General features: G+C 40.5%; 3 protein-coding genes across 4 annotated transcripts in view; 1 reads left to right on the top strand and 2 right to left on the bottom strand.

Annotated features, from left to right (window-relative positions):
• Positions 1-4,124: 4,124 nt before the first annotated feature.
• The window catches only part of LOC120426431 (protein tweety), a 194,352-nt gene continuing 172,987 nt past the window's right edge, over positions 4,125-25,489 (bottom strand). Inside the window, exons 2-8 of one of the 2 annotated variants that reach the window (XM_039591194.2) lie at positions 15,514-15,719; positions 8,544-8,693; positions 8,145-8,480; positions 4,984-5,366; positions 4,644-4,916; positions 4,446-4,553; positions 4,125-4,377 (exon numbers count right to left, since the gene is read on the bottom strand). In XM_039591194.2, coding sequence (XP_039447128.1) covers positions 4,125-4,377; positions 4,446-4,553; positions 4,644-4,916; positions 4,984-5,366; positions 8,145-8,480; positions 8,544-8,693; positions 15,514-15,672 — 1,662 coding nt within the window. In that variant the 5' untranslated portion in view covers positions 15,673-15,719. Of the gene's footprint in view, positions 4,378-4,445; positions 4,554-4,643; positions 4,917-4,983; positions 5,367-8,144; positions 8,481-8,543; positions 8,694-15,513; positions 16,495-25,489 lie in introns of those variants that run through there. The other variant, XM_039591195.2, reaches the window with a different exon arrangement.
• On the bottom strand, positions 17,746-18,876 carry LOC120426439 (uncharacterized). Its single transcript, XM_039591203.2, has 3 exons — positions 18,579-18,876; positions 18,155-18,520; positions 17,746-18,090 (listed from the first exon to the last, which is right to left on the bottom strand). The coding sequence occupies exons 1-3, from the start codon at positions 18,588-18,590 to the stop codon at positions 17,827-17,829; spliced, it is 642 nt and encodes a 213-aa protein (XP_039447137.1). The 5' UTR covers positions 18,591-18,876; the 3' UTR covers positions 17,746-17,826.
• LOC120426452 (diencephalon/mesencephalon homeobox protein 1) lies at positions 21,789-24,348 on the top strand. The gene is made up of 2 exons (XM_039591214.2): positions 21,789-22,119; positions 22,183-24,348. Exons 1-2 carry the CDS (start codon positions 21,965-21,967, stop codon positions 23,297-23,299), a joined length of 1,272 nt encoding a protein of 423 aa, XP_039447148.1. The 5' UTR covers positions 21,789-21,964; the 3' UTR covers positions 23,300-24,348.

Here is a 25,489-nt window from a genome sequence, read left to right as displayed (position 1 = left end):
CGGATTAGTTGTTAAAATAACAAAAAATAATAACAAAGATTTGTTCGAAGAATAACTCAAAATGTTATTAGTCTGTTATTACAATAACAATCCAATAACAAAAAAATCATAACGGCGAATAACGAATCTTGTTATAAATAACATAAAATGTTATTGGCCTAGTATTTTCAAATATCAAAAAATGGTATTCCCAAGTTATTTCCGTCTGCTCGGGTTGGTCTGGTGCTGTTGCCGACGAAGATGTTGATGTGATTGTTGTTGCTGTTGCCGACGTTGCTGATGATGTTGTTGTGATTGTTGTTGTTACTGGTGCTGCATTTGTTGACGATGTTTTCGGTTGCGGCGACGTGCTTTTTCGGCTCCCTTTTCCTGAAGACGGCGAGTCCGCTGTCTGGCGTCGAAGTCGGTCCAGTCTGGCTTACAGATTTTTTTGCTGCCGATAAGTCGCCAGCCAGATTCGATTTCAATTTCAGGAGATTCCAGTACGGTTTGTTCGTTTAATTCTTCTGCAAGTGATTTTTGCCGGACTTCAATTTCTTTGTCTTGCAGTTTATTGATGGATGAAGTGAGGGCCCTCACTTCATCGTGGACTGCTAGAATTATGTCCGAAGGACATTTTTCTGCTGAGACAATTGTTTTAATTATGTCATCCCAGTGGGATGACGTGATTTCCTGGATACGGCCGAATGATTCAGCGAGTTTTTGATTCTGGTCCGTGGTGGTGTCTTCAAATGCTTTCCTGACTTCGTTCAAGGGGAAGTCCATTGCCGGTGTCTGTGTTAATACTGCCGTATTTCTGCGGATTTCTTAATTTCTTCTTGCAGGCCTATGATTTTATTGTGCAGCTCATTTAGGGTTTCTTGATGTGTCTTGTCATTTGTCTTGATGTGAGTCAAGATCATATGTCTGCCTTCTAAATGATGCTGCATTTTTTTTCTAATGTCGATTTCCACATGTAGGTTATTTCGACAAAGGCTGCATATTGGAAGTACATGTAGTTGCAAGTCGTCTTCGGAGCCACGCTTGACCCCAATACAGGCCTCGTGAAAACTTCGGTGACAGATCCCGAACATTTCCAGAGGTATTGTTGGTCGAAAGGTGAAGAGCACGACGGCACATAGCACTGCATTTTATTTACGTTTATTAATGAGGGCACACGCGACGCGCGACAAAAAATAAATAAGTTTACGTTTACGTTTGTGGACTGGGTCAGTGAAGGTAAATAAAAATAAGGTGTAGAGCGAATTAAAAACGCGTCCGTCCGGTAAAAAGACTCAACTGCCAAGTTGTTGCATGAAATACGATTTTTACTTGTTACTGATTTTATTGGAATTACGTTTTGAAGTCTTCAAAATCCTACATAATTACATTCTTCCTTCTTGTAATGCATGGTCTTCAATACATTACCATTGCACATGGGATTTGTTTTTTTCTTCTTCTGCTGGCTAGTTCAATCATCTCGGCCAAACGATGGATTCGTACTAAATGATAAAAACTTGTGCTAAATTCCTTCGTTTTTGTTGTTGTTGGTTTTATCCTCCATTCACCATAATTAAAAGTGCACGAATAGACGCTTAAACTAATTGCAGTTTGTTTTGAGAATACGATAATATCATGATGTTATTAGAGGCCTCGTACTTTTCTCTTCCGTTTGCTTTTTTTATGTTGTCTGTCTGTCGATTGTGATGCGGTGTGTGTGGGGGGGGAGGGTATAAAGTGTTTATGGAGATTGTTGTCTCTCCGCGATGTGTGTGTGTTTCTGTCTTTTGCATTACCCCGATAAGGAGATGTATATTTGGTATATCTATGATATATTAGTAGTAATTTATGTTTTCATGCTTCGTTTCCATTCAATAGCTGGATCCTGGTTTTGATTTTTCATCAATCAAAATAAAAATACTCATGTACAACAGTTAATTACATTTCTACATTTAATATATTTAATTAAATATTTGGTTTAAGAGAGTACTTCCATTACGCATTTCTAAAAATGTCTTATCCGCAATAGATAGCTCACTACAAAAAAATTATTTACTTTAATGTCTCCATTAGTACCACAAAATGTTGCTGTTCTTGTTTCTCGAGTTCTATTTTGTTTCTGAAGATTCAACCATGTACATTAATATGCATATCAAAAAGATTTGGTTTAGATTCGCTTATAAGTTGGCTTGTTTATTACTTTTTTGTATGATAAATTATGCAGGTTGCTTTTTTCTAATGTATTGTTGTATAGTCTTTTGTCCAATTTTAATTTTACGCTATGACCAGTGCCGGGAAACGAAACAATGGAGGAAGTTTCAAACAGTCAATATTTTCAGCCGCTATTTGAGCATTAATTTCTGCGTCACTCTAATAATCATGATTTGGCGAAATGTCGTTATGAATGCTATATGTGAGTGTATGACTAACTTTGCAGATTCCTCTAACATTTCATGATGAATGAATGGCTACATTCAACATTTCAACTTAGCAATTTTTTGAGATCAACGGATAGTTTCCAATTACATATTGAAAGGAAATTTTTAATGGGTCACTGCACAATACAAAAAAAAAGTTTCTTCAGTAATTGCAATTAACACAAACGAAGTTGCCATGGTTCCTTCTATACTCAATATATTTTTTTTTGTTGCAATAATGGGCCGGTTTTATCCCGTAATATAGTTTTGACATTATAAACACAAACAGTGATTTCTACACATTTTTTTAAAAGATTAATTACTGTTTATACAAGCAATGAGAGGATCATTTCAATCATGCATTCGAAACGAAAATCTCTTCGTAAAAAATCAATTCAATGGTTTTTAAAGCGCTTCAAATTAAGTAAGTACTAGGACTAGGTTATTTAAAAGATTTCTATTCCGCCTGTAACGATTTAAATGCAATCTCATTCACCCTTATTTATCTGTCTCACCACACTATGTATATGCTCGATTCGAATGTTGTTTTTTTTTTACCGCTTGCTAGGATTTTTTCTCTTGGTAACCCTCGTTGGTAACCCCGGTCTACAGTTCTGTCACAGCATAGAAGCTGCTCTCGTCGCCATTGTTGGTTGCGTTTGCTCCGCTCCCGTCATTGCCAATGTGGTTGCTTGTGATCGCCTTGGTGGCGTAGATGACCTCTTTGGGATTATCACCACCAGCCGATGATAGGTCGGCAGCTAGTTCTACCGGTGGAGGTGGCGGTGGCAACGGATCCTCCTCTATCAATTCTGGCGGTGGGGGTGGCAATGGAAGGGACTGGATCTGGGAAGTGGTCATGGTGGTGCTCATTGTTGTCACCGGAGGGGGTGGTAGCGGGGAGCTCACAGCTGGAACGATCGTGGCTGGGCCGTTGTGTGCTCCCGATGACGCAGAGTTTTGTGCCATTTTCTTCCTTTGAGCTTCAAGTTCCAGTGCTTCGATCTTTGGTAGCGGAATCGCTTTCAGTGTTGCGAATTTGCTGTTTTGGTCGATGAATTTACGCTTAACGTAAATGTCATCCTTGGGGGCTTGTGCCGGCTGTTGGGTGGGCTGCGTCGGAATTTCCGGCAGGGGCGTATTGATGATCGATGGTAGCGGTTTGGTTGTAGTTGGGGGTGTCGAGTTGAATGTGGTTTGGTTCTTTATTGCGTTTGTGTTGTTGCGCATGGTTCCGTAGTGCGTGTTTCCGTTGCTACCATTGTTATGGCTACCGTTGTGATTGTTCGGGATGTTTGGGTTCTTGAGTGTTGAGCAAATGTAGATTTGCTTGTCGCGCTCGTTGACAGAGCTGTCGTTGAGACTCGGTATTGCCTGAACCGATTCCAGGGCTTTCTGAGGATTCCTTAGAGGTGGCAACGGTGGCGGAACCTCATCGTTGTAGTGATTTTTTTCGATAATTTTTCTATTCATGGTCATGGTGTGACCTGCGATGGGACCTCCTGGATGTTGGTGATGTCGAGCGTGAGGAGGCATATGTGGATGTTGTTGCTGTTGTTGTTGTTGTTGTTGTTGTTGTTGTTGCTGTTGATGTTGTTGTTGCAGCTGTTGTTGATGTTGCAATTGAAGTTGCAACATTTGCTGTTGCTGCTGGTGACTCAGCGTATGATAGTGTGGTTGTTGCATATTCGGCGGGTGAAATTTTTTATCGTTACAGGCGGCGTAACTTCAGTAAAAGTCATTTGCATCTAGTGTCTTGCAGTGCTTGCTCAGGGTGGCGTATTTGCCGTTGTTCGGTCCGTGCATGTGAGTCGGGCTGTTGTTGTGCGATGGAAGTCGTCCGAGAGTGTGCGTTCCACCGGGCCGCATCATCGTTTGAGCATGGTGATGGTGCAGATGGGCCTGCTGCTGAGGAGTTAACTCGTTCTTCGGGTTACGTCCTGGGTGGGCCAAAGTTTGCGATCCGCTAATGACTGGTGGACTGTGAAAATAAATTAAAAAAATATTTATTAGTTGATCCACAGTACACCTTACCATGACTCAAAATACCCCTTATGATTGTGTGGCAGTGGTCGCGTGTTCATATTCTGGTGATTCTGAGGATGGAGTTGATGGGCTGAAACATATGATTGTTCTTCTACTTGAGCGTAGTCGTTCCTATAACAAATGAGGGATTGGCCATGAAATGGATTATATTACATGCAATTTCGTATCTAGAGTCTATATGTAAATATAATTGTATCCTACCTCTTCCGAATATAAATCCACGTGTGCGAATCAACCCACACCATAACGGTGAGCAGGATTGCGGCCATAAAGCTCGCGATTAGCATAAGCACCAGGCCCAGCAGCCCTCCCTCGCAGAGACCACGCGTTGCGTTCAGATAGCTGTAGTGCACCGTCTTGCAATCAACCAGCGCCGTCAGTCCCGTGAGAAGTCTTTCGCACAGCTTAATATCGGCATTCACCGAGCCCAGCTTTGGACCCAGTCCAGCATTCTTGAAGAGTACTGGCCCAATTCTGAAATAAGAATTATAAAAAATATTAAAAACCAGATCAAATACCGAACCATGACGTAGCATCTTACTTGGATACAACGCCCATTGCGTTGCGAGCGTTGTTGATGGCATTCTGAGATTCGCGGAGGCGCTGGGTAAATGGATTCGATCGTGACACGTCACACTGGGTGTAGTAAAGTAGAATATCCGCCGGAAGCTCGTTCGGTGCTTGGTGAACGAGGAAGTCTGCGGGATCGTTACACAGATCGCCGACAGCCACCGAAGTCGAAAGGTATATTCCGGACATGAGCCAGCTTCCGGTTACGGCCAGCAGCCCACAAACGCTAAACAGAATCAGCGCACAGCGTGAGTGACGGGCAACGCCCACCAGCAGCACGGCGCAGAGAACCAGTAAAAGCGCGAGGATAGCGACCGTCCCGGGCCATCGAATCAGCTCCCATTGGTCTCCTTTCTGTAAATAGAGATATATTCATTTAACCTTCAATCGAACTCACGACTTCTGGATTGGAAATCCAGTACGCCACTAGTCAAAACCCATCCCCAACCTGGATTTCCAGTGAGCATTTTTACCATTTGAAGGCAATCTGACTTTGCTGAGCTAGGCAGGATTCGAACCCATTATCGCTTACAAGGCGAAACCAGCCTTACATATAGACTTATTCGAATGTTAGGATTTAAAAAAATCAAATTGTTCGCTCTACAACATTGCCTTGGCGTTCGCGATAGCGTCAGAAGGTTTGTTTGTTGCAGGTTAGACTAGGTTAGAACCCAGTCCAACTGGTGTGAGAGGCAACCACGCTTTCCACTAACACCATCAATAATTAAGATTATTATTTAACTGGAATCATTTATAAAATCAAACACAAACTACCTTTAAGCGTCCTTTTGTTAATATATCATTCATTGTTTAGCTCTCATCTTTCGTATATAACTGCTGTTTGGGGTAACGCATGTAACATTCTTATTAACAAAGTTCAAATTGCTCAGAACAAATTCTTAAGAATAATCTTTAACTTGCCAATCCGTAGTCATTCCGTTGATTTGTACACTAAATTCAAAAATATTTATCCTGTAAGAGGCATTTACATCATTCAATCATGCTGTTTTATTTTTTCATGTTTAGCAAATCAAACTCATAGTAATACAAAATTTAAACCCTCCACTCATTATCCTTTTACAAGAAACCACGATTCATTACAGCGTCCCAATGTTTCAACTTTAGCTGGCGAACGAAGTATTACGTTTAAAAGTGCTCAATTGTATAACTTTTTTTCAAACAAGTTTGGTGATTGCTTAAGCCTATCTATTTTCAAAAAACAGCTAACCAATTTCCTGTCTGAACCGGCTATTCTAAAGAAACTTCTCAAAACTTACGATTTCCAGATTTAATAATTTCTTTTTTTTTCTTTTTTCTTGCTTCCATTTCGTAACTCAATTGAACTGATACTGTTGCTCTGCTTGTTTTTTTTATCGTTGAATTATTTGATCCTGCTTTGCCTTTTCTTTCTTTTGTTCCTTTTCAGATGATTCAGCCAGGAGTGTAGGAGTCCAGCTCAACCGAGCTCCTCGCGAAGATGGAGCTCTGGGTCCAGCCGTGTTATTTGTAGTTTGTTACTCATGTATTTATGTTTTGTATTATGTGTTTACAAAAAGAAGTAGGTTTTTGGTGCCACTGCTTTGGTGGCTTTTCCTGCCTTAAAAAAAGAAAATAAATTCAATTCAATTCAATTCTATATCATCCTTAAAATTCAGCCCTGCAATAGAAGGCGGTAAGTTTCAATTTAAACCACCTTTTGACTAATAAATAAATCATTGGTAACCATTAGAGCGTTCAATGGGTAATTACATTAAATTGAAATTGCTTATTTCATTACACAAAACCATAAAGCTTAATTTTATAAGCAGAAAATGATTTTTCCATGCACAAAAGTTTTGAAATTGATTTTTAAAGCTAATTTTGAAAAGTTTTTTGAAAGTCAAAATATGTTTTAGTGTCCAATCGGTGATGTATAAAAAAAGTGGACTTTATAGCTATCGGCCACTATTGCTACATCCAAAGATAAAGACCAAGCGGAAAGTTCTCCCGTGGTGAAACCAGAGGAAAGCACTATTTAGAGAGAGAATAAACCTCTCGCGCTACAACAACAGATCGTGTTCATTCGTTCATTGAAACAGTTCATCCCATTGAGTGGCTTAAATCGACCGCCATTTAGTCACCGAACAACGGCAGAGGTGCGGTTCGGTAAGCCAAAGTTCTTGGGTTCGAGTCTCGCTATCGACACTATTTTGAAGGGTGAACTTTTTGGAACATGAACCCATGAGGAAAATACTGTCGGTAATTTCGGGATTTATCCTCTCCGTTCTACAAGGACTTCGTCGCCCTAGGCTCCTAAGTGTATGAAAGTTATATTCCAAATAACTTTATATTTTTGGTTAAAAAGAGTTAAAACTCAATAAATATGCCAAAAAATCACTTTCAATTCATGTTTTGAAAGATTTTCATAGAATTTGAAAAGTCTAATAAAGAAAAAATAAAGTGTCTCATTGTTACCCATGAGCTGAAAGAAGTGAGGAAACAATGAGACAGCTCTGGATTCTGGGTGTATTTTTAATTTTGGTCAAACTTAATGAATGGACATTGCAGCCCAACTCATTCTCTATGGAAGGTCGAATGAAATCTGATGAAATGATAGTTTTGATATTAACTGCAGCCTACGAGCGAAAACTATTTTTTGTCCATAATTTACTATTAAACCCCAGAATCAAACTTATATGAATAACTTTTCAAGGATGCGTCCATAACCAAAGCCACTATAATGGCAGAAGTATATCCAATCGACATACCTTTCCCCCAATTATGAGCCTGATTGGTTGAAACTACGACATTGTTCCCCATGTCTCTTTGATGACTACTCTACAAAAGGCAATTTACCTGCCGCAACCAGCAGACAGTTCTTCGGGTTAATTTTGGTTGGGAATTTAGCAGCTTTTCCCAATCTTGCTACATTTCTGCTGGTTCTAGTGAAACTGAACTGCTGGACAGCGAAAATTAGCGCAAGTTTTTCGTAGCTAATCGAGTAGAAACTTGCAATAAAGACCACAACAGACCTGGGGGTCGTTAAAGTGGATGGATTGATTTTTTGATAGTAGTTTTTATTACTTGTTCGGTCATATTTATTTAAGATATCTCGATTTAACGATGAATCCCTTTTCTGTGTTTTCTACTTACCGCTAAAAAGTCCGTTATGACCAGCCCGGACAGCGGGCGCCGAATGTCGTTGGCGGCATTCTTCGCGATGGTCACGTTGCCTTTCGTCACCGCGAGTGCCTGTTGTAGCTGAGACAGAGCCGTCTGATTGTTTGTCTTGCTGTCGAAGATGTCCTCCAGCTCGGTAAGCTGCTGCTGTATCTTCATGGTTAGTGTATTCTCCAGGATGTACGTTTGATTGCGCACCGACGAAACGACATTGTCCACCTTTCGGCCAGCCTGCAGCACATCCAACAGTCCGTTGTGCAGATCATCGTTTCCGTACAGGCCCAACCCGATGGCGGCACAGCACAATACCTAATATTTTTAATAAGAATTAATAATTCAAGACTTTACAAAGTGCGAAGCCGGAGTACTAACGGTCACGATGGAGAGGGTGACTTTGAGGCTGGTAATGGAATGGGCAGGCCGTGGTTTGCGGTCACAGCATCGTGTCAGGAGGTACAGGAGCAACCCGAACAGTGACACTATTAACAGCGCGGCCGGTATCGATCCTAGGATTCCCAGACTCTATACGGAGAGAAAGAATGAGAGTGAGTGTGAGAGAAAGAGAGTTAATGGTGAAAAGAAAGTATTGATAACGAAAAGAAGAAAGAAAAAAAACATTCAATTGGACGGTGTACGATGCACATTCGATGAATGAGCGGTCCTTGTTCGCACGCATACACTCATGCGCGTCATTGGTGCTGTATCCTTTTGTAGGGTGGCAATTCTTTCAACATTTATGAATATTATTCATGGAAACGTACTTGAGGTACCAAACCCATAAAATCAAACGCAAAAATACTTAAAGTATCCAATGTGTTTTTGACATTCTTAATATGATATTGACCCATGAGGTGTCACCCTGATTCTTCTGTGAACATCGTAGTACGTAGCGCCGCATAGTTACAACATAACGCAAGACCCACCAAAATCAAGCTGCTGCTGCTGCTGTGTAATGGTATCTACTTTGCGATATAAATAGACACAACGAAGGTGCAGTTATAGTAGTGGTTTGCATAAGCAAGCGCTCGCTACAACTGCTGGAGAAGATTTATTTGATTGAATAGCATAAAGTCAATCCGAAAATTCTCTCATTACATGAAACTTTTTTTTCTGGTGCTGGCACCATTCTGTACTTTCTGTGCATCTGACCATAGACAGTCTGGCAGCTTGGTCGGTTTCAGCGCAAAAAGAAACGACAGAAAGGTTTCTGGTATCTTATTGAATTGCACTCAAGTGGTGCACAGATGTGCAGATGGCTATCATATACTCGTGTATGCTGGATGTCCCAGTAAGAAGATTCTGGCCTGTATTATGCCATAACGTTGTTTCTCACTGAAAGGAATCAAAACATATTCAAAACGTTCATTCAATTACATGTTTAATCATGTTCCACAAATTGTAAAAGATTGTTGATAACCAGTTTTTTTTATGAATGAAATAAGGTATAGTAACCCTTTAAACCTGTAATAACCCACGGAAGGACTTTGCAGTCAAGTATTTTCTGAAAAAAAAAACAAGCGTTGACTAATTCTGAGAAACCAGAGTCGGAGTCGTTAAATCTTCGGAGTTAGGTTGGAATCGCAAAATCTCCAGAAGCAGAACTCAAATTTTTTTTTTAAACCGGAGTCAGATCCGATGAAAATGCTAATGCACTGATCCAATTTAAATTTTTCTAAGGTAAATCCATCTATCATTAGATGGAAAATTGATCAACAGTTAAAAAATACGCTGTATTGTATTCCATTGGACAAAATGTTTTAATTTATCGTTCGAAGATATAAATGTTGAATCCTTGACATTTTTTTAATTATTAGGATAGAATTATACTACCCTAGACTTGTTGGTTCTTTTTATGAACGATTTATTAAATATTCATTGTAAAGTTATGAAAACCATAAGAGATGATGATGATGTCATGACAAGAGTGCTGTGCTTTAGTTGTCAACTAGCTTTTGTGTGCTTATTTTTAGAGAATATTTTTCTAAATCAATTTAGAGAAATGCAATTGTAGTTTATGCAACAAGGTGCAAATAAATGTTTTTTTTTTTGCCCGAGTCGTACATTTATTCAACGAGGCTCTGCTTCCGAAGCTTTCGTCGCTTGAGTTGTACACTGGACACTTTTTTTGTCGCACTACTTGTTAAAATAAGATAATACCACATAGGAGTAATTTCGTTTTTTAGCAGGTTAAGGATTCGGTTCTATTTCCATTCAATTTGTAAATTCTCACCATACAAATACATATTTTTTTGAAATACTTGCTTGCGTATTTCCTGCAGATAAAAAGACTATTAGGACTGTGGTGCTGACCTTTAGTTATGAACACCTTGTTATGCCAACATTGCCAACCTTGGATAGATGGTTCCTGACACATGAAGATCTGTCAGTTGACTGATAGATGTCAGAGTGGGAAGTTGTGTGTGAACCGAGAGCGGATGTTCCCTGCAGGCCGGTGTGGCCATGGTAATTTGTTCCGTGATGATACGGTACCACAAATGGCGACGAGGATTGGCGAAAGATTGGTAAGAATGTTTCAACTGGTTGAACTATCTTCCCGAAGCGGAAGAAGGAAAAAGGTAAACAAATGGTATATTCGTTTGGGTCCGCTGCGAGAATTCTCACCAGGATGGATAATTACTGGCCGTCAGGGTTTTCTTTGGTTACTAGTGAGCCGCTTAACAAACAAGCATGAAGAAGAAAAATTTCAGTGACAACCAGTTAATGGACAACTGACGTTTGTTATGGGCACTCGGGTGGAGAGCTCACCTGATTAAGAACTCGTTAAGATCCAAGCGAATATAACCAAGAGGTGGCAGGAAATTATACTGTACCCAGTGTGTTTATATTATAATTGGTGGAAATGATTCAGGGTCAAGACGATTTTCACTTCAGCTTTGTTTAAAAAAATACAGCTTTCGGAGTTGAAAAAAATGATAATTTGAAATATTAAAATGGTACGAGTAAATAATCCAATGAACGGAAATAGACATACGCCTAACATAATGAAAATGTTAAATTTTCAATGTTTTAAATTGTGTTGTTTCGTTCATAGACAGATACACTGAACCTCCGGTGGAGGGTCACATTGTCGTTTGTACCCCGTTGGTTTGACAATGTCAAATTAAATGGGACCCCATTCGTTTGACACCATTAGTGTCGAACCATCGGGATTGTAGTACATACAGGATCTAAATTAGAGTGGTTAAAGCCAAATACAATTTAAACAGACCGGAAGTCGAAACCCGGAAGGGTAGACTTCGAGGCTTCGAGCCAGTTGAAAATGACGGGGAGGCCAAGAGTCTGACCCGAGGCTTCGAGCCAGTTAAAAGAGACGGGAAAACCAGGAATGTGACCCGAGGCTTCGAGCCAGTTGAAAATGACGGGAAAACCAAGAATGTGACCCGAGGCTTCGAGCCAGCTAGAAGAGGCGGGAAGACCACGAGTTGGATCCCAAGGCTTAGAGCCAGTTGATGATGAAACAGGAAGACCACGAACCGGATCCCAAGGCTACGAGCCAGTTGTTGATGGAATGGGAAGACCAGGAATCGGATCCCAAGACTTTGAGCCAGTTGTCGATGGAACGGGAAGACCATGAGTTTGAATCTGAGTCGGCGAGCCAGTTGTAAATGAATCAGATAGACTAAGGGTCAGATTCTAAGGCTACGAGCCAGGACTTAATCATTCCAGAGGGACTGAGAGTCATCACCCAAGGTTACGAACCAGAAATTTATAAAGGTAGAGTAAGTGACTGATTGCTGAAGATTCGAGCCCGAAATTGGGAAAAGAGTATGTTTATACCCTGGAATTAAAAGTCACTCCTCCTTGAGTAAAAAAGGGCCAAGAAGAGCACAACAATGAAAGAAGCTCCAGGATCCAGAAAAGACCATGTGTAAAGAACTTCGAACTGGATAAATTTTGTCTGACTAGACTTCGAGGTTACCTAGAGGTTAGGTCGTTAGCTCAGTTCAATTGTAGGAGTTGTCTACCCAAAAAACTGCCTCGGTAGAGTCACTAGGCGGCAGTTGGACCCACAATCCAAAAGTCGTCAGTTCAAATCCCGGGGTAGAGGGGAGCTTAGGTGTATAAAGAGATATGGATTGACTCACTGAAGAAAGTGGTTCTTGAAGAAAGTGAGCGATGAGTCAAAGTACAGATATTAAAAATATTAGATGATCTGAATGAGCATATTTGGACAGTAAAAAAAAAGGAAAGTGAAGGTGAAGGATGAATTCCTAAGGTCTGCCAGGTGGATAGTAATGATAGTAGTGTAGCAAAAGTATATAAAAAAAATTGAAAGTAAAACGAAAATGAGAAATTGAGAATAGAGATGTGAGCTGGTAACATAGATTGAAACATTCGCAGCTGTCATGGTAACTTTATCGAGAAATTAAAAAGAGAGATGTGAGCCGGTAACATGAATGAAACTTTCACAGCTGTCATGGAAAGCTTCTCCATGTTGCACTTTTAATTTCTCGAAAGCGACTGTACAGAAAGTTTAGCTCCATATGTTGCACTTTTAACGTCTTGACAATCGAATGCAAAGACAATAAGAAGTAAGTTAGATTTGAGTATTGGATTTAAAATGGAGCATAGAAAGGAAACGGATTTCAAGGTGGGGCCCTGTATAGCGAAGAAGCTGAGTGGAGTGTGGAAATCACATCGATTAGTTTTTCTACACGTTTAGTTTTCGTTTATATTTCTGTTAAGATTTTTGAATGTGAATTTGCGTCCTATGTAGAAAGCTTGAGATCCATTACCTGCAGCGTTTCCTATATTTGTGTTAATACAGAATGTTAATTTGGAAATAATTTGGAATAAGCGAGTTTATCAGATAAACGCAGAGTATTCGAGATTCAATATAAAATTTCAGATAGTGACTTTCTTGAACGATAATATCTTGATTGATGGCTCGCTCTATGGGGCCACAGTTGATTTATGGAATCACAGTCGATTTTGAATTTTTCGATATTTGCATGAGAAAAAAGAATGATCAGAACAGCTGCTGAAGTAACTTAAGCCTTTAGGATCTAATTGTTTGAAATTGTGATTTTACCCTAGTTTGACAGAATCTGAATATAATCAAACATCAAATCAACATATGATTAGACCTGCGTCTGTCGTGAGGAATCGCAAATGAGTTCAAACAGTAAGGTGAAAAGGTTTTATAAGGTGGACCCATAAGAGTCTCCTAGCGGTGCTGTGAGAATACAGCACTTTTCCGAAGTGAGAAGAGAAATTGAGACATGAATCAAGAAAAACAGTAATGCAGACTTTAGGCATACTTTTAGAAAGAAAACCGCTCATTCGCTCAATTTGAACCGGTAGACATGTAAGGCTAAAGAATAGCTATAAAGGTAGAAGACAAAAGGAAAGGATGAGCACGACTAATGTCCGATTCAGTTAATAAATATTTATGTGGAAATAGCGATTAGGCCTCATGTGGTGACAATATAAAAGTATTATGCTAGATAAAAAAAACCCAATAAGTGTAACCGTTCGAGGATGATGTATTCCAGAATGTTTTAAACAAATTATGTGTAAAAGGTTTATACGCAGATGGGACCTTTTGAAAAGGAATCCAATAATTAAAACAAAAATAAAAAATAAAAAGGGTGTGAGGCGGAGTTAGTTGATAGATAAGCTGCTAAAGATGAGAGTGGTTTAAGATGGGAATTGAACTGACCCTATGTCAATGATGCATAGTGACAAAATATTCCGTCAGTCTACTTATTCAGTCTATAGTTCGGATTTGGAAATAAAGTCTGATATGAAATTTGCTGTTGGTAGGTATATGCACTGCAGAAGTAAACAGTTTGCTTTGAATAAGAGCTAATCAGGCTCTCAAGTGGAACGTGTGACATTCTATTATTTGCATGATGAAAATGTATGTTGAAAACGAACATTATTGTAAACGAGAGTTTCTGTCCAGACTAGATAAGACTTGGTAAAAAGATCTAGATTTAAAGTGCACATACCAGTTCCCAAGAAGCGTCCAAGGTTATCAGTAATCGGTAGTCTACCGTCTGTAGAGAAAACGAGATGTGGTGCTGACCTTTAGTTATGAACACCTTGTTATGCCAACCTTGGATAGATGGTTCCTGACACATGAAGATCTGTCAGTTGACTGATAGATGTCAGAGTGGGAAGTTGTGTGTGAACCGAGAGCGGATGTTCCCTGCAGGCCGGTGTGGCCATGGTAATTTGTTCCGTGATGATTCGGTACCACAAGGACTTTTATGCCAACATCAGGATCCTATGGAAACACATCGTTTTCCCTTGATACATTTGAAAACAGTGCTGAAAAGTTCTATTTTCAGCAATATTTTTTGGTAAGAAAAAATAAATCGTTTCGTCTATTCCGAAGAACAGGAATGAAAATTATATGCGATGAAGCAATATTATTTTTATTATGAAGATGTCTGCTACTGCCCCTGTTCGCATAATGTTCCATAGGCAATTTCATCACATTTGAGTTATTGATGAAGTTTGGTTTAAAATCGTGCGCTCTTTCAGTTCTTTGTTTTAGAAATCAGGAGGAAATCCATTTTTTCGCGAAAACTTAACACGTATCGTATGGGAAACTTCAATTGCGTTTTTCTCAACTTGCTGTTTTTGCATATGGGATATTTATGCGAACATGGACAGTGCAGGTTGAGGTTATAAATTACACAAATCAAAGGGAATCAAACAGGTGCACAGAAAAAAAATCATGGTAATATTACATCTGGGAAGGAGTACATTTTTTATGTCAGAAAAAATGTGTAATTTTACCTCTGAAAATGGGTAATTTTACCACTTTTCTGTTGTAATGTCACTTTTCAGTCTAAATAGAGGTAAAATTACATCATAAAAGAGGTAATATTCAACCTTCCAAATTTATACAATTTTTTGCTGTGTGGAAGCAGAAAAAAGGTAAAAAATGTTACCTTTTCCCGTAATTTCACATGTTGAATTATTTTTTTAACAGCTAAACATGAAAAAATTTAGACACCAAATTGCCATATTTGCACCAACACTCACATGGCTCACAAGGCTCACCTTAATTTCATGCAACTCATCGTTGTACAGTGAAAAAAGAAAACATTTAAAAAACAAGGCTTCGCGCAAACCACCGCACTGCACGGACCGATGACCGGAGTTTGTTTCTCAGTGTTTATTTAACAAAAAAGAACTTTTTGTTTTGAACTAAGTTTGCAGTCTGAATATGCAAGGGAAGTTTTAAGAGCAAGTACAAATTTCGATTTATGGAATTGATGTACATATTTCAAAGGACTGAATTTGATTATTGCCACCCCTTTTGTACTGGATCTGCCCAACAATATTATGTTGGGCCTATACGTACCTCCAGGTAGACCTCGCTCGATGGTCGGAACGTGTTGTTGATCCGATGAAACGTGATGTTGTAATGAGGTAGCGCGTGCAACAGCTTGGCGATCAGCGGCACCTTGTACTGATCGTCATCCTCGGGATATCCCATGATCGGTGGTGTTGAGCCTTGCATGATGGTCGATGGTCAACAAACTCCCGGAACAACCCGCACGCACGCACGCACGCACCAACACTAAACAACACTCGTCCCTCCCCGTCGTGGGTGATTCAACCTCTTCACACTCACACGCACACACGCGTGCGTTCACACCGCGATTATTATCCTCCTGTGTCCTGTGCGGGGTGAATTATGCAAACTGCGAATAAGTATGACACATTTTAACTTTTTTCTTCTCTTTCGTCTCCCTCCTGGAATCGAAGTTGGCCGTGTCTCGATGGTGTTGCAATCTTTTTTCCGATCATCGATGGCAGGAACAACTCTCGAGAAGAACAACGACGACGTCTCTGCTCCTTCCGTTGGGGGAGTGGGTGGCCAGGTCTTGCCACAGAGGATCCGGATCAGAGCCGAGACGCGGCACGGCTGCCTGTCGGAGGAGGACGTGGTGGAAGGGGTAGAAATCTCATCTATTCCAGGAGAGGAGCAGCGCCCACTTGATTTAAGCCATCTTTCACTTGAGATTTTTTCTTGCCTGCCCACGGGGGCCACTCACATGTCAACGCAATGAAAATGCCCTCCAGAATGGTCCTTCCCGGGCACTAATTAAGCCCCGCACTTCATCGTTCCGACACTCGGTGCACGCTCACACACTTTTTGCGCTATTAATTACCGCTTCCGAAGTGGGCTGAAGCGCTAAAATTTCCACTTTTCCACAAAGAGGCTCACAAAAGTGAGTTGGAAGATAACATATTTTTCTGTGGTCTGTTCGTTCTTCTCTCGGGCACACCCTTGTTTTCGTTCTTGGTCCTGGCAGCATACTATGCTCTGAACTCTGCCTGGCTGTTGAGGGGAATAGCTTGCACAAAAGTGTGAGCCACGAGCGAGTGATGAACATTGAGAGCGTAGCATAAAAAGAGAGAGGGAGCGCGAATGGGTGAGCAGCCGGGAAAATCGGGAAAAGTCGGAGAGTATTTGCTATCCGCAAGAGAGCGAAAGCGGATTTATGCTCGCACCCTGCACTGTGGGAGAATGTTGGGGAAATTGCCGGCCATGATTTTATTGTTGATTCTGATGTGTACGGCAGGGTGACTTTAATTTACAATAATAAAAAATTGTGCATGAAAATTCAATCTTTAATAAAAGCAATATAATTATAAAATTTAACGTTTCACAGCAAACAATTTAGCTGCGTGTAAAAGGCATGAGTAATGAATATGTTGTGCATAATATATCTATCTATCTATCTATCCATCTATCTATACATAAAAAAAAATCGACGGTTTTGTTCGAACGCGAATCAATCCAACACGGAACGTCAGATCGAGGTGCTCTTTGTTGCGTTGGGTTTGTAAAAGTCCAAGAAAGGTTCTTACGCCAAAAGTTACAACTTTGGCCACTCTGGAACCGATTCCAGAAAATCTGCAGATTGTATGGGAAAAGTTACGTAAAATCACATTTTGATCACAGGAGGCTGAATAAGCAAAAAAGTTAAAAACGACAACAAACGAAAAAAAGGCAGAACGAAGTTTGTCGGGGTAAGCTTGTATTATAGAAAATATGTTTCATTATTTTTTTAAAACGCTGAAATTTGCTGAACCTACTTCACCGAAATGTTAAGCTTATATTGGCATTAATCTTTAATTCATCAATGACCCCCTTTTGGTTGAAGTCACATTAATTGTGCGGAAACATATTAAACACCTTCTTGGATAAAAATGCGTTTATTCATCTTCTACGTGTATTATAATAATGATTTTATTAATATGATGTTTCTTTATCAGCAATTCCATTTGAAAAGAGCCTAAACCGAAAAAAAAGTTCTCCGATCGGGCTCAACATTTGTCTGGGGGTTCCTTGGCCAAAGTAATTAGACCCGTATTTTTTTTTGTTTGGCCATTAGGGTGACCTACATCGTGCTTGGGTGGTTTCGCAATTTTCGTCATTTTTCGCAAAAAAAACACTTTTTTCAAAAGATCATATCCGATTTTAGCTGTCTTAGACGCAACAGAAAGGTGATGAGTCCAGAAAATTTTTGTGCCCGATCGGAGAACTTTTTTTCGGTCTAGGCTCTTTTCAAATTGAAAAACTGTTATAATAAGCAATTTAATCACACCGATTTTTCAAATCCCCAAACTAGTTTTAACTTTGCACCTCACTTTTCTTCATAAATTATATGGAACACTGACACGCCGCCGCAATGGTCACCGTCCGGAAGCGCCAAAAATCTCGCAACGTTTCCGGCAACAACGTAGCGTGGTGATCCTGCTCGTTGGAGTCCTCCTCGCTGCGCCTTGTTAGCACTCGAACCTTATACGGGATTTCCTTGCAGCGGGATCCGCGCCAGCACTTACGGCTGTTGATGTTCCGGTTTTGGCAGATGGCGTTTACGATGTAGCGCGGAAAGTGCGTGTAGCCAAGATCGAGCAGTTCGTACTACAGTTAAATGAGTACAAAAAACATTAAATTACTTTGACGAAATTCAACTTTTCCAACAAACCTTCGTTTGACACGAGCATGATGATGGATACTGGGCGTACAAATCGGACGACATGTCCCGTCCCTTTTCGCTGCGTTTATCCATTTGGTTCTCGTCAGATTCCTCGCTGGTATCAACGCCGTTGTCTTTGCCTCTCGGTTCCGGATGCAGTTCTTCCAGTATATGTCCCTGATTGAAACCACCTGCCCACTCGTATTTATGGTTTCGATCCGCCGGTGGGAAGCAGTTGATGGACGGTCCACTGGACAGTTTCTGGTTGCCATAGTCCGACGAAAGGAAGATATTTTCAAAAAGTGGTGTTGCACCGTACTTGAGCTTGCCCTGTGTTTGGCACGTAACTAGCACCGTAGCGCATATTGCAATTATCTAAACACAAATGAACTCGTATTAATCCTTTTGGGTTTCTGAAGAACAACCTTCTTACCGTTAGTCTCATCCTTAATAAACTGGCTAGAATTCATGTGTGGTCGGTTATTTTTATACTGATACAGGGAGTCAAACCGTATCCATTGGTTACTAATGGATTTCAAAGATGAGACAAGTAATTGACATATCTTACATGATGGCTTTGAAATAACGTTGAAGCGAATATTCGTGAAAAACAATGTGCACTGCTATGATTTTTTTTAATAATACAAAACAGGGACATCACTAAGGATGTTTCTTCATAAATCGTATTGAAAATAACAACAATAAAATTTATATACACTCAGATCGTTGATTCATCGCCTCAATTAGTCGCATAGGGGCAGGGGGGGGGGCAGAATGGACCGCCTAAGGGAAATGCACCAAAAACCATAGAAAAACATAAAAATTTATGAATCCTGTGTAGTAGGCTTATGCTTTGGAATGTTCCCTTCAATGTTGTATACTTGGTTGATGAAAATTTTTTACTTAAAACTATTTTTGAGCCACTTAAAAAAAGTTTTTTCGACTACCTTTCCAGGGTGCGGGGCAGAATGGACCACCCTTTGGGGCAGAATGGACCACCTTACAAAACAAGCCATTTCTTCTAATACAACGTTGAAGGGTGATAAGACATTACTTGAGGGACCTTTCCATTATAGTTTCCATGAAATTTGATCACTTTTATAAAAAAAAATAACTTAAAAAACAAAGATTTTTGAAAATAGTGTAAATATGTCGAAAAAAGACACTATTTTTACAACTAAGCGTCGAAACAACTAAAAAATCCACTTTTGTTGCATTAAACGTGATTTGTGAAGCTACCAGGAGTGAAATAATCCATTTAGCTCATTTTTTTTACTTTTGATTGTTTTTATAAGGCAGGAAAAGGGTGGTCCATTCTGCCCCCAAGTGGATTTTAATTTAACACTTCCACCATCAAGCCTCTAAATGATTTTAAGGTTCCCTTGTTGTTTGTATACCTTGGTAGTAGCATCTAGTAACGTTATAAGCATTGAGCAAACTTTTTCAAACAATCCAACTTTTCAGAAAGCTTATTTAAAAACCTCGAAATAAACAACATTTGCGTGGTTTTGTCAATAAATTTACATTTTTGCTCATAATTCGAAAAATACAATGAATTCAAACATCGTTTTCGGTATGGTGATGTTATTTGACGTCCTTTATAAGACCCTTGCCTTACAGTTGGTCTAAATCTATTCTAAAGCCCAAAACCAAGGGTGGCCCGTTCTGCCCCCATGGACCATTCTGCCCCCCCTGCCCCTATAAGGTTGGAATGCGGAATCGACGTAACACCTTATAATGTGGCCCTCTTAAACCTTGCGGTTTCGTCAACGGATCCACAGGCGTGTATCGTTCTTTTTGCGACAAGACTCCGTGTGAAGGTATGGCACGGGGAGAGGGCACCGAATACCTATATTAACACTTAGAATTTTTGCGTCTGCCTCGGGATTCGAACCGGCGACCTCTGGATTGTGAGTCCAGTGCGCGGTCCGATTGATCCACACAGGCACAAAACATACAAAGTTGGTCTTGTGCATTAAAGAGATTTTACTTCAAGAGGTTGTTATCATCTCCTTCCAAAAATATTATTATTATTATTATTTTATTTAATAATGGACAATCTCTGCGAAAAGGGGCGGTGGTAAAATACCACCAGGCTTATGAATGGAAACAAAGTTGACCCAGGTTGAACCAATCATATAATTACGTATAATGTTGTACTAGGGTGGGTACTAGCCCGGGTCAAAAAAATTAAAGCTGCTCAAATCAAAAATTATATGAGATTGCCCGAAAGAGTACTCAAAATGGAGGCTCAGGCCAAAATTTCAGCCCATTTGGTTGAAAACTGGCTTGCCTTGAGCAGGAACAAGTTTAAATGGGAATTAACCCGTAAAACTGGAGCATTTAGGTAAATTGCTCTGTACAAGTCAGCCGTTAACAAATGACAACTTTTGCATACCATGGGGTCCTAGGGGATGGTCTGGGGAACAATTCCTCCGAAGGGTGCAAGACGATCCGAGGCCCCTGGGCTTGCCTTGAACCGGATTCATTCCGGCGTCGCAGAAATTCTCATGGTCCCAGCTAAATGTATAGGGAAAAATCAAAGCACACTAAGAAGGCTGCCTCGATCAGAGGACGCCACATGGCAATCAGCCACCACGTGGCAGGAAAATAACTTCAAATTCGGCTTCAAAATTACATTTAGCGTTGTTAAGGTGTTTTTGATCAAATATCTGGTTGAATGAAGTGTCCTAGGAATAACAAACCACTTTAAAAGCAAACATTGATGATACCCTCTTGCCACGTGGTGGCTGATTGCCATGTGGCGTCCTCTGATCGAGGTAGCCTTCTTAGTGTGCTTTGATTTTTCCCTATACATTTAGCTGGGACCATGAGAATTTCTGCGACGCCGGAATGAATCCGGTTCAAGGCAAGCCCAGGGGCCTCGGATCGTCTTGCACCCTTCGGAGGAATTGTTCCCCAGACCATCCCCTAGGACCCCATGGTATGCAAAAGTCGTCATTTGTTAACGGCTGACTTGTACAGAGCAATTTACCTAAATGCTCCAGTTTTACGGGTTAATTCCCATTTAAACTTGTTCCTGCTCAAGGCAAGCCAGTTTTCAACCAAATGGGCTGAAATTTTGGCCTGAGCCTCCATTTTGAGTACTCTTTCGGGCAAACTTTATTTTTTTGACCCGGGCTAGTGGGTACGGGATCAAGATCTGGTTTGTTTCCTCTTATAGGACATGCCCTGGATGACCCAAGTGGGATAAAGTTATACAGTCCAACGAAAAAAAAAAACAATTTGAGTCTCAAGGACCCAAGACAACGAATTTTTTTTTCGTGATTCGATTATCTGAAGTGAGATTATAAATTATCATGGGAAACTTTTAATATCTGTCAAAACCTCCTACAGGATTCTTAAAACAATTGCCAGATTCAGGTATTGTCAAACACAAACAAATTTATCTGAAGAACACTTTTTGTCAATTAGAGCATGTCTTTTCGTCAAACCTGTCGCAACAACAAAATAACCGTATGTCGGAATCAACAATTTCCCCAAATCAACAAATAATTATTCCTCTTTAACAGCTTGAATTTTTGGCGTTACCAAAGGTCGATTGACAAACTGTTCCAAATTGTATCAAGTATCAGGTGCGCTCAAATCAAGCTAGCGTATAGAATTATGCCGACCACCATCCGTCTCCATTTATGCACGAGGATTTCCTACGTGCTCCTCAAGTGTTACAGTTTTACATAGCCAGATGAAATTGAGTTGAAACGCCAAAACATATGATATCGGCCGCGCGAGGTGTCGTCCACGGCTGGGGCAAAGCCACCAACCTGGGAGGCGAAAGGCCGTTTGTTCGTCCGTGCGATGTCTGTACTCACAGCTAATACCCTTCGGCGCGGTTGGGAATCCATACAAATGGTGTACGGACGCTATGGTTTCCAACCTGGTGATTGCCCAGCGAAAATCGTCAGTCCTGTCCAGCCCGCCGTAAGCATGAAACGCAAACAACGCAGATACAGGTTAGTTGAAGTTGGAGGATTTTACGTAATACGTGGCCAATATTGATTCCGTTTCTCGTGCAGGACTACGTTCAACTCGTTGCAACTGCAGGAACTCGAACGGGCCTTCCAGAGGACACACTATCCGGATGTATTTTTCCGCGAGGAGCTAGCCGTTAGAATTGAGCTGACTGAAGCACGAGTTCAGGTGTGGTTCCAAAATCGTCGCGCAAAATGGAGGAAAAATGAAAAAGGTTCTTCGCGGGAAGATGGGGAACCTAGTGACTGCGGTGCAGCGATGATGACCAGCGGGGGTGGGGGAAGTAATAGTTCGGGAGTTTTGCGGAATCCCGTTGAAGAAGTTGGTATGGGCGTAGGTGGTTACGACAGCATTGGACAGAACATGAACTTGGGCAGTATGACGCTCAACCTGCAGGAGAATACTTCCCAAGGTGCGGGATTTGATCCAGAGGGAAAGTTGTCCCTGGGGCAGATGTCACCGGGACGATTATCGCCGAATTTGTTCCTAAATCTAAACTTTGACCACATCAACCCGGTGGACGGACGGGGTGGAAACTTGACCTTTGAATGGAACAGCTTCCCGACGGTCAGCTCAAGTGGAAAGCCAACGTCAACGTTTCCGAGTACGCTTACCGACATAAATGGGATTATGTGCAACGCTACGAGTATAGGCTCAACCATGACATCATCAGCAGGAAGTGCTGGTCCGTCAACGTCCGCTTCCGTGAACACCAACAGTGGGCTGCATTACCTCAACATCAACAGTCTGATAAACTCGTCGCCCCCATCGTCTACATCAGTGTATGACGACGAAATGAAGTTCTTGAACGTAGATCAGTTTAACATAGATAGCTTCAAAAGCGAATCGCTGTTCAACCTGGACCAGACTCTTTTAGCGCCCAGTGAACACCCAATGATACAACCCAACGGGAGTGGTCCACCGTTGCACCAGTATACACAGCAACATTCCCGCTTCGATGCCGACGAGAAAGCACACCTTAGCTTAGATCTACACAACTTCAATCTTAACGATAGCAATGATGCCAACGACCACCATCACAACGAGTCGTCGTGCAAAACGGACAAGTCTTCCTCGGAACTGCTGGACCTGGAAAAGCCACCCATCAACATCAACATCAACGTGGACAGTTTGGACCACCTGGATGATGACAAGTACTGAGGAAAAACTTTTCAAGATGGCCGCCAAAATAGCGGTGGCAAAGTGCCAATGAAAAAGTTCAGTTCTCCGGTGTCAACAACTTAGTTGATCTGTCGTGGTTATACATTTATTTCAGGCGAATAACCTAAAATAACCCTGTTTGGATAATTGCGGTGTACAGTGTTATCTAAATAAGCTAGTCAGCCCCTCAACCATAAGCAATAGAGAATGCAATTAAATCTAGTCAAATTGGAGCAAAAGCCGACACTATGTTAATGAAAAAATATATAATACTAAATAGTTACCAAAATGCCAACTTCAGAAAACCGTTAAACCTTTCTGTTGACTAGGAGAAACCAAAAAAAGGCAAAGAAGAAAAAACGTTATATCGATCGGGCTTTCCCAGTGTTCAATCAATCAATGAGTACACTGGAACCACCTATATCTTGAATAGCCGAGTAGAGTAGAGTACAATTTATGTTTTGTTTTAGTTGAGAATAAAGTTCGAAGAAATACAGAACAATAAGCTGCTTTTTTGAACGAAAGTATATACGGGGAGGAGGTGGAGGTGTCCCAACCGTGTGTGTGTATGGGGACCGTGAATGGCTTCCGCTGCCTGGCTTTGCACATGTCCCGTTCCGTTGCCAACGCATGAACAGCGTAAAAGGAGCCGCTGACACGAGACGGGGAAAAAATCACTCGCTCTCACTGTAATGCGTGTGCCACAACTGTGATGGCAAAATGTGATCCAACAGCTTGGTGTTAATTTCACAGGTGGAATTGAAGTGTGCCTTAGTTTGTACTAGTTGTGCTATTGATTCTGTGCGATATTGTTGATATCAACTCATTGTTGTACTTATAAGTTAACCCAAGTAGCATCGCGAAACATGTTTCAAATGGCTAAGTCCAAACTATGTTATATCAGGGGCGTAAAAAAGTCACATTTGTTACAACCATTTGGATCTTGTGGGCGACACTTATTGACAACTAATTTGAAACAAAATATAATGAGTGTCTTTGACCTTCTCCTTGCCTCCTGGGAAACTGGAAAAGCTAATGAGTTGTTACATATTTTGTTATCATTAAGTTATTTTTGTAACAACTTCAGAACTTTCCGATTGTTTTATATAGTAAGAACTATGTTGTGAATATCTGGATTAAGCATCGGTGACAAATAATGTTACTTGGGAACCCTCTCAGATACGAGTTTGATTAAATCAAAATAATTTCAGCTAATTATTGGGAGCACCATACGAAAAATGTATCACCAAACATCAAACGAGCTTAAAACACCATGCGTCTCCATGAAAGTATTGGGAAGAGACAGTTTTCATGGAGAAGCATGGTATATTTAGTACGTTTATCAATCTGTTTTGGTTTCTATTATATAAGGGTCAAAATTGACATGGAGCGATTCTATACAGGGATGGAATAATCGCAAAAAAACACGCTTGCGAAATTTCTTCACCCGCGAAAGAAAGAGGAGGTGAAACACGCAAAAGAAAATCTCTCCCAAACTTCTTTTGTTGAAGTTTTTTTTGTGAATTTCCTTGTTAGCACCACTTATAATTAATTATTTCGTTTTGTTTACATGGGTAATTCTCTACCAACTCAAATCGGGAATCGGGAAAAGTTGCCCGACCCCTCTTCGATTTGCGTGAAACTTTGTCCTAAGGGGTAACTTTTGTCCCTTATCACGAGTCCGAAGTCCGTTTTTTGATATCTCGTGACAGAGGGGCGGTACGACCCCTTCAATGTTTGAGCATGCGAAAAAAGGGGTGTTTTTCAAAATTTGCAGCCTGAAATGGTGATGAGATAGAAATTTGGTGTCAAATGGACTTTTATGTAAAATTGGACGCCCGGTTTAATGGCGAACTCAAAATTCCGAAAAAAGTATTTTCCATAGAAAAAAAAACTCTGCCATTTTCCGTTACTCAACTGTAACAATTTTTGCAGCATGTTAAGTGAAATTTAATGTACTTTTCGAATAAAAAAATCATTTTTAAATTATGTTTTTTCTAACTTTACAGGGTTTATTGTTATAGTGTAAAAATGTTCAACAAAGTTGTAGAGCAGACAATTCCAGAAAAAAAAATATAAACATAAGGGGTTTGCTTGAAACCATCACGCGTTATCGCGATTTTACGAAAAAAAAGTTTTGTAAAAGCTACTTTTTGCGTTTCTCTTTGTTTCGTCGTCCGTGTCTGTCGC

This window comes from Culex pipiens, chromosome 1, assembly GCF_016801865.2.
Source record: "Culex pipiens pallens isolate TS chromosome 1, TS_CPP_V2, whole genome shotgun sequence".
Lineage (NCBI taxonomy): Eukaryota > Metazoa > Arthropoda > Insecta > Diptera > Culicidae > Culex > Culex pipiens.
Note: the sequence above shows the minus strand (reverse complement) of the source record. Positions and strands in the feature narration are given on the sequence as shown.

Coding starts and splice junctions, on each gene's coding strand:
- LOC120426439 (XM_039591203.2), bottom strand. Junction 18,091..18,154: donor CATGCTCGTGTCAAACGAAG/GTTTGTTGGAAA, acceptor ATTTAACTGTAG/TACGAACTGCTCGATCTTGG.
- LOC120426452 (XM_039591214.2), top strand. CDS start 21,965: ATGTCTGTACTCACAGCTAATACCCTTCGGCGCGGTTGGGAATCCATA. Junction 22,120..22,182: donor CGCAAACAACGCAGATACAG/GTTAGTTGAAGT, acceptor TTTCTCGTGCAG/GACTACGTTCAACTCGTTGC.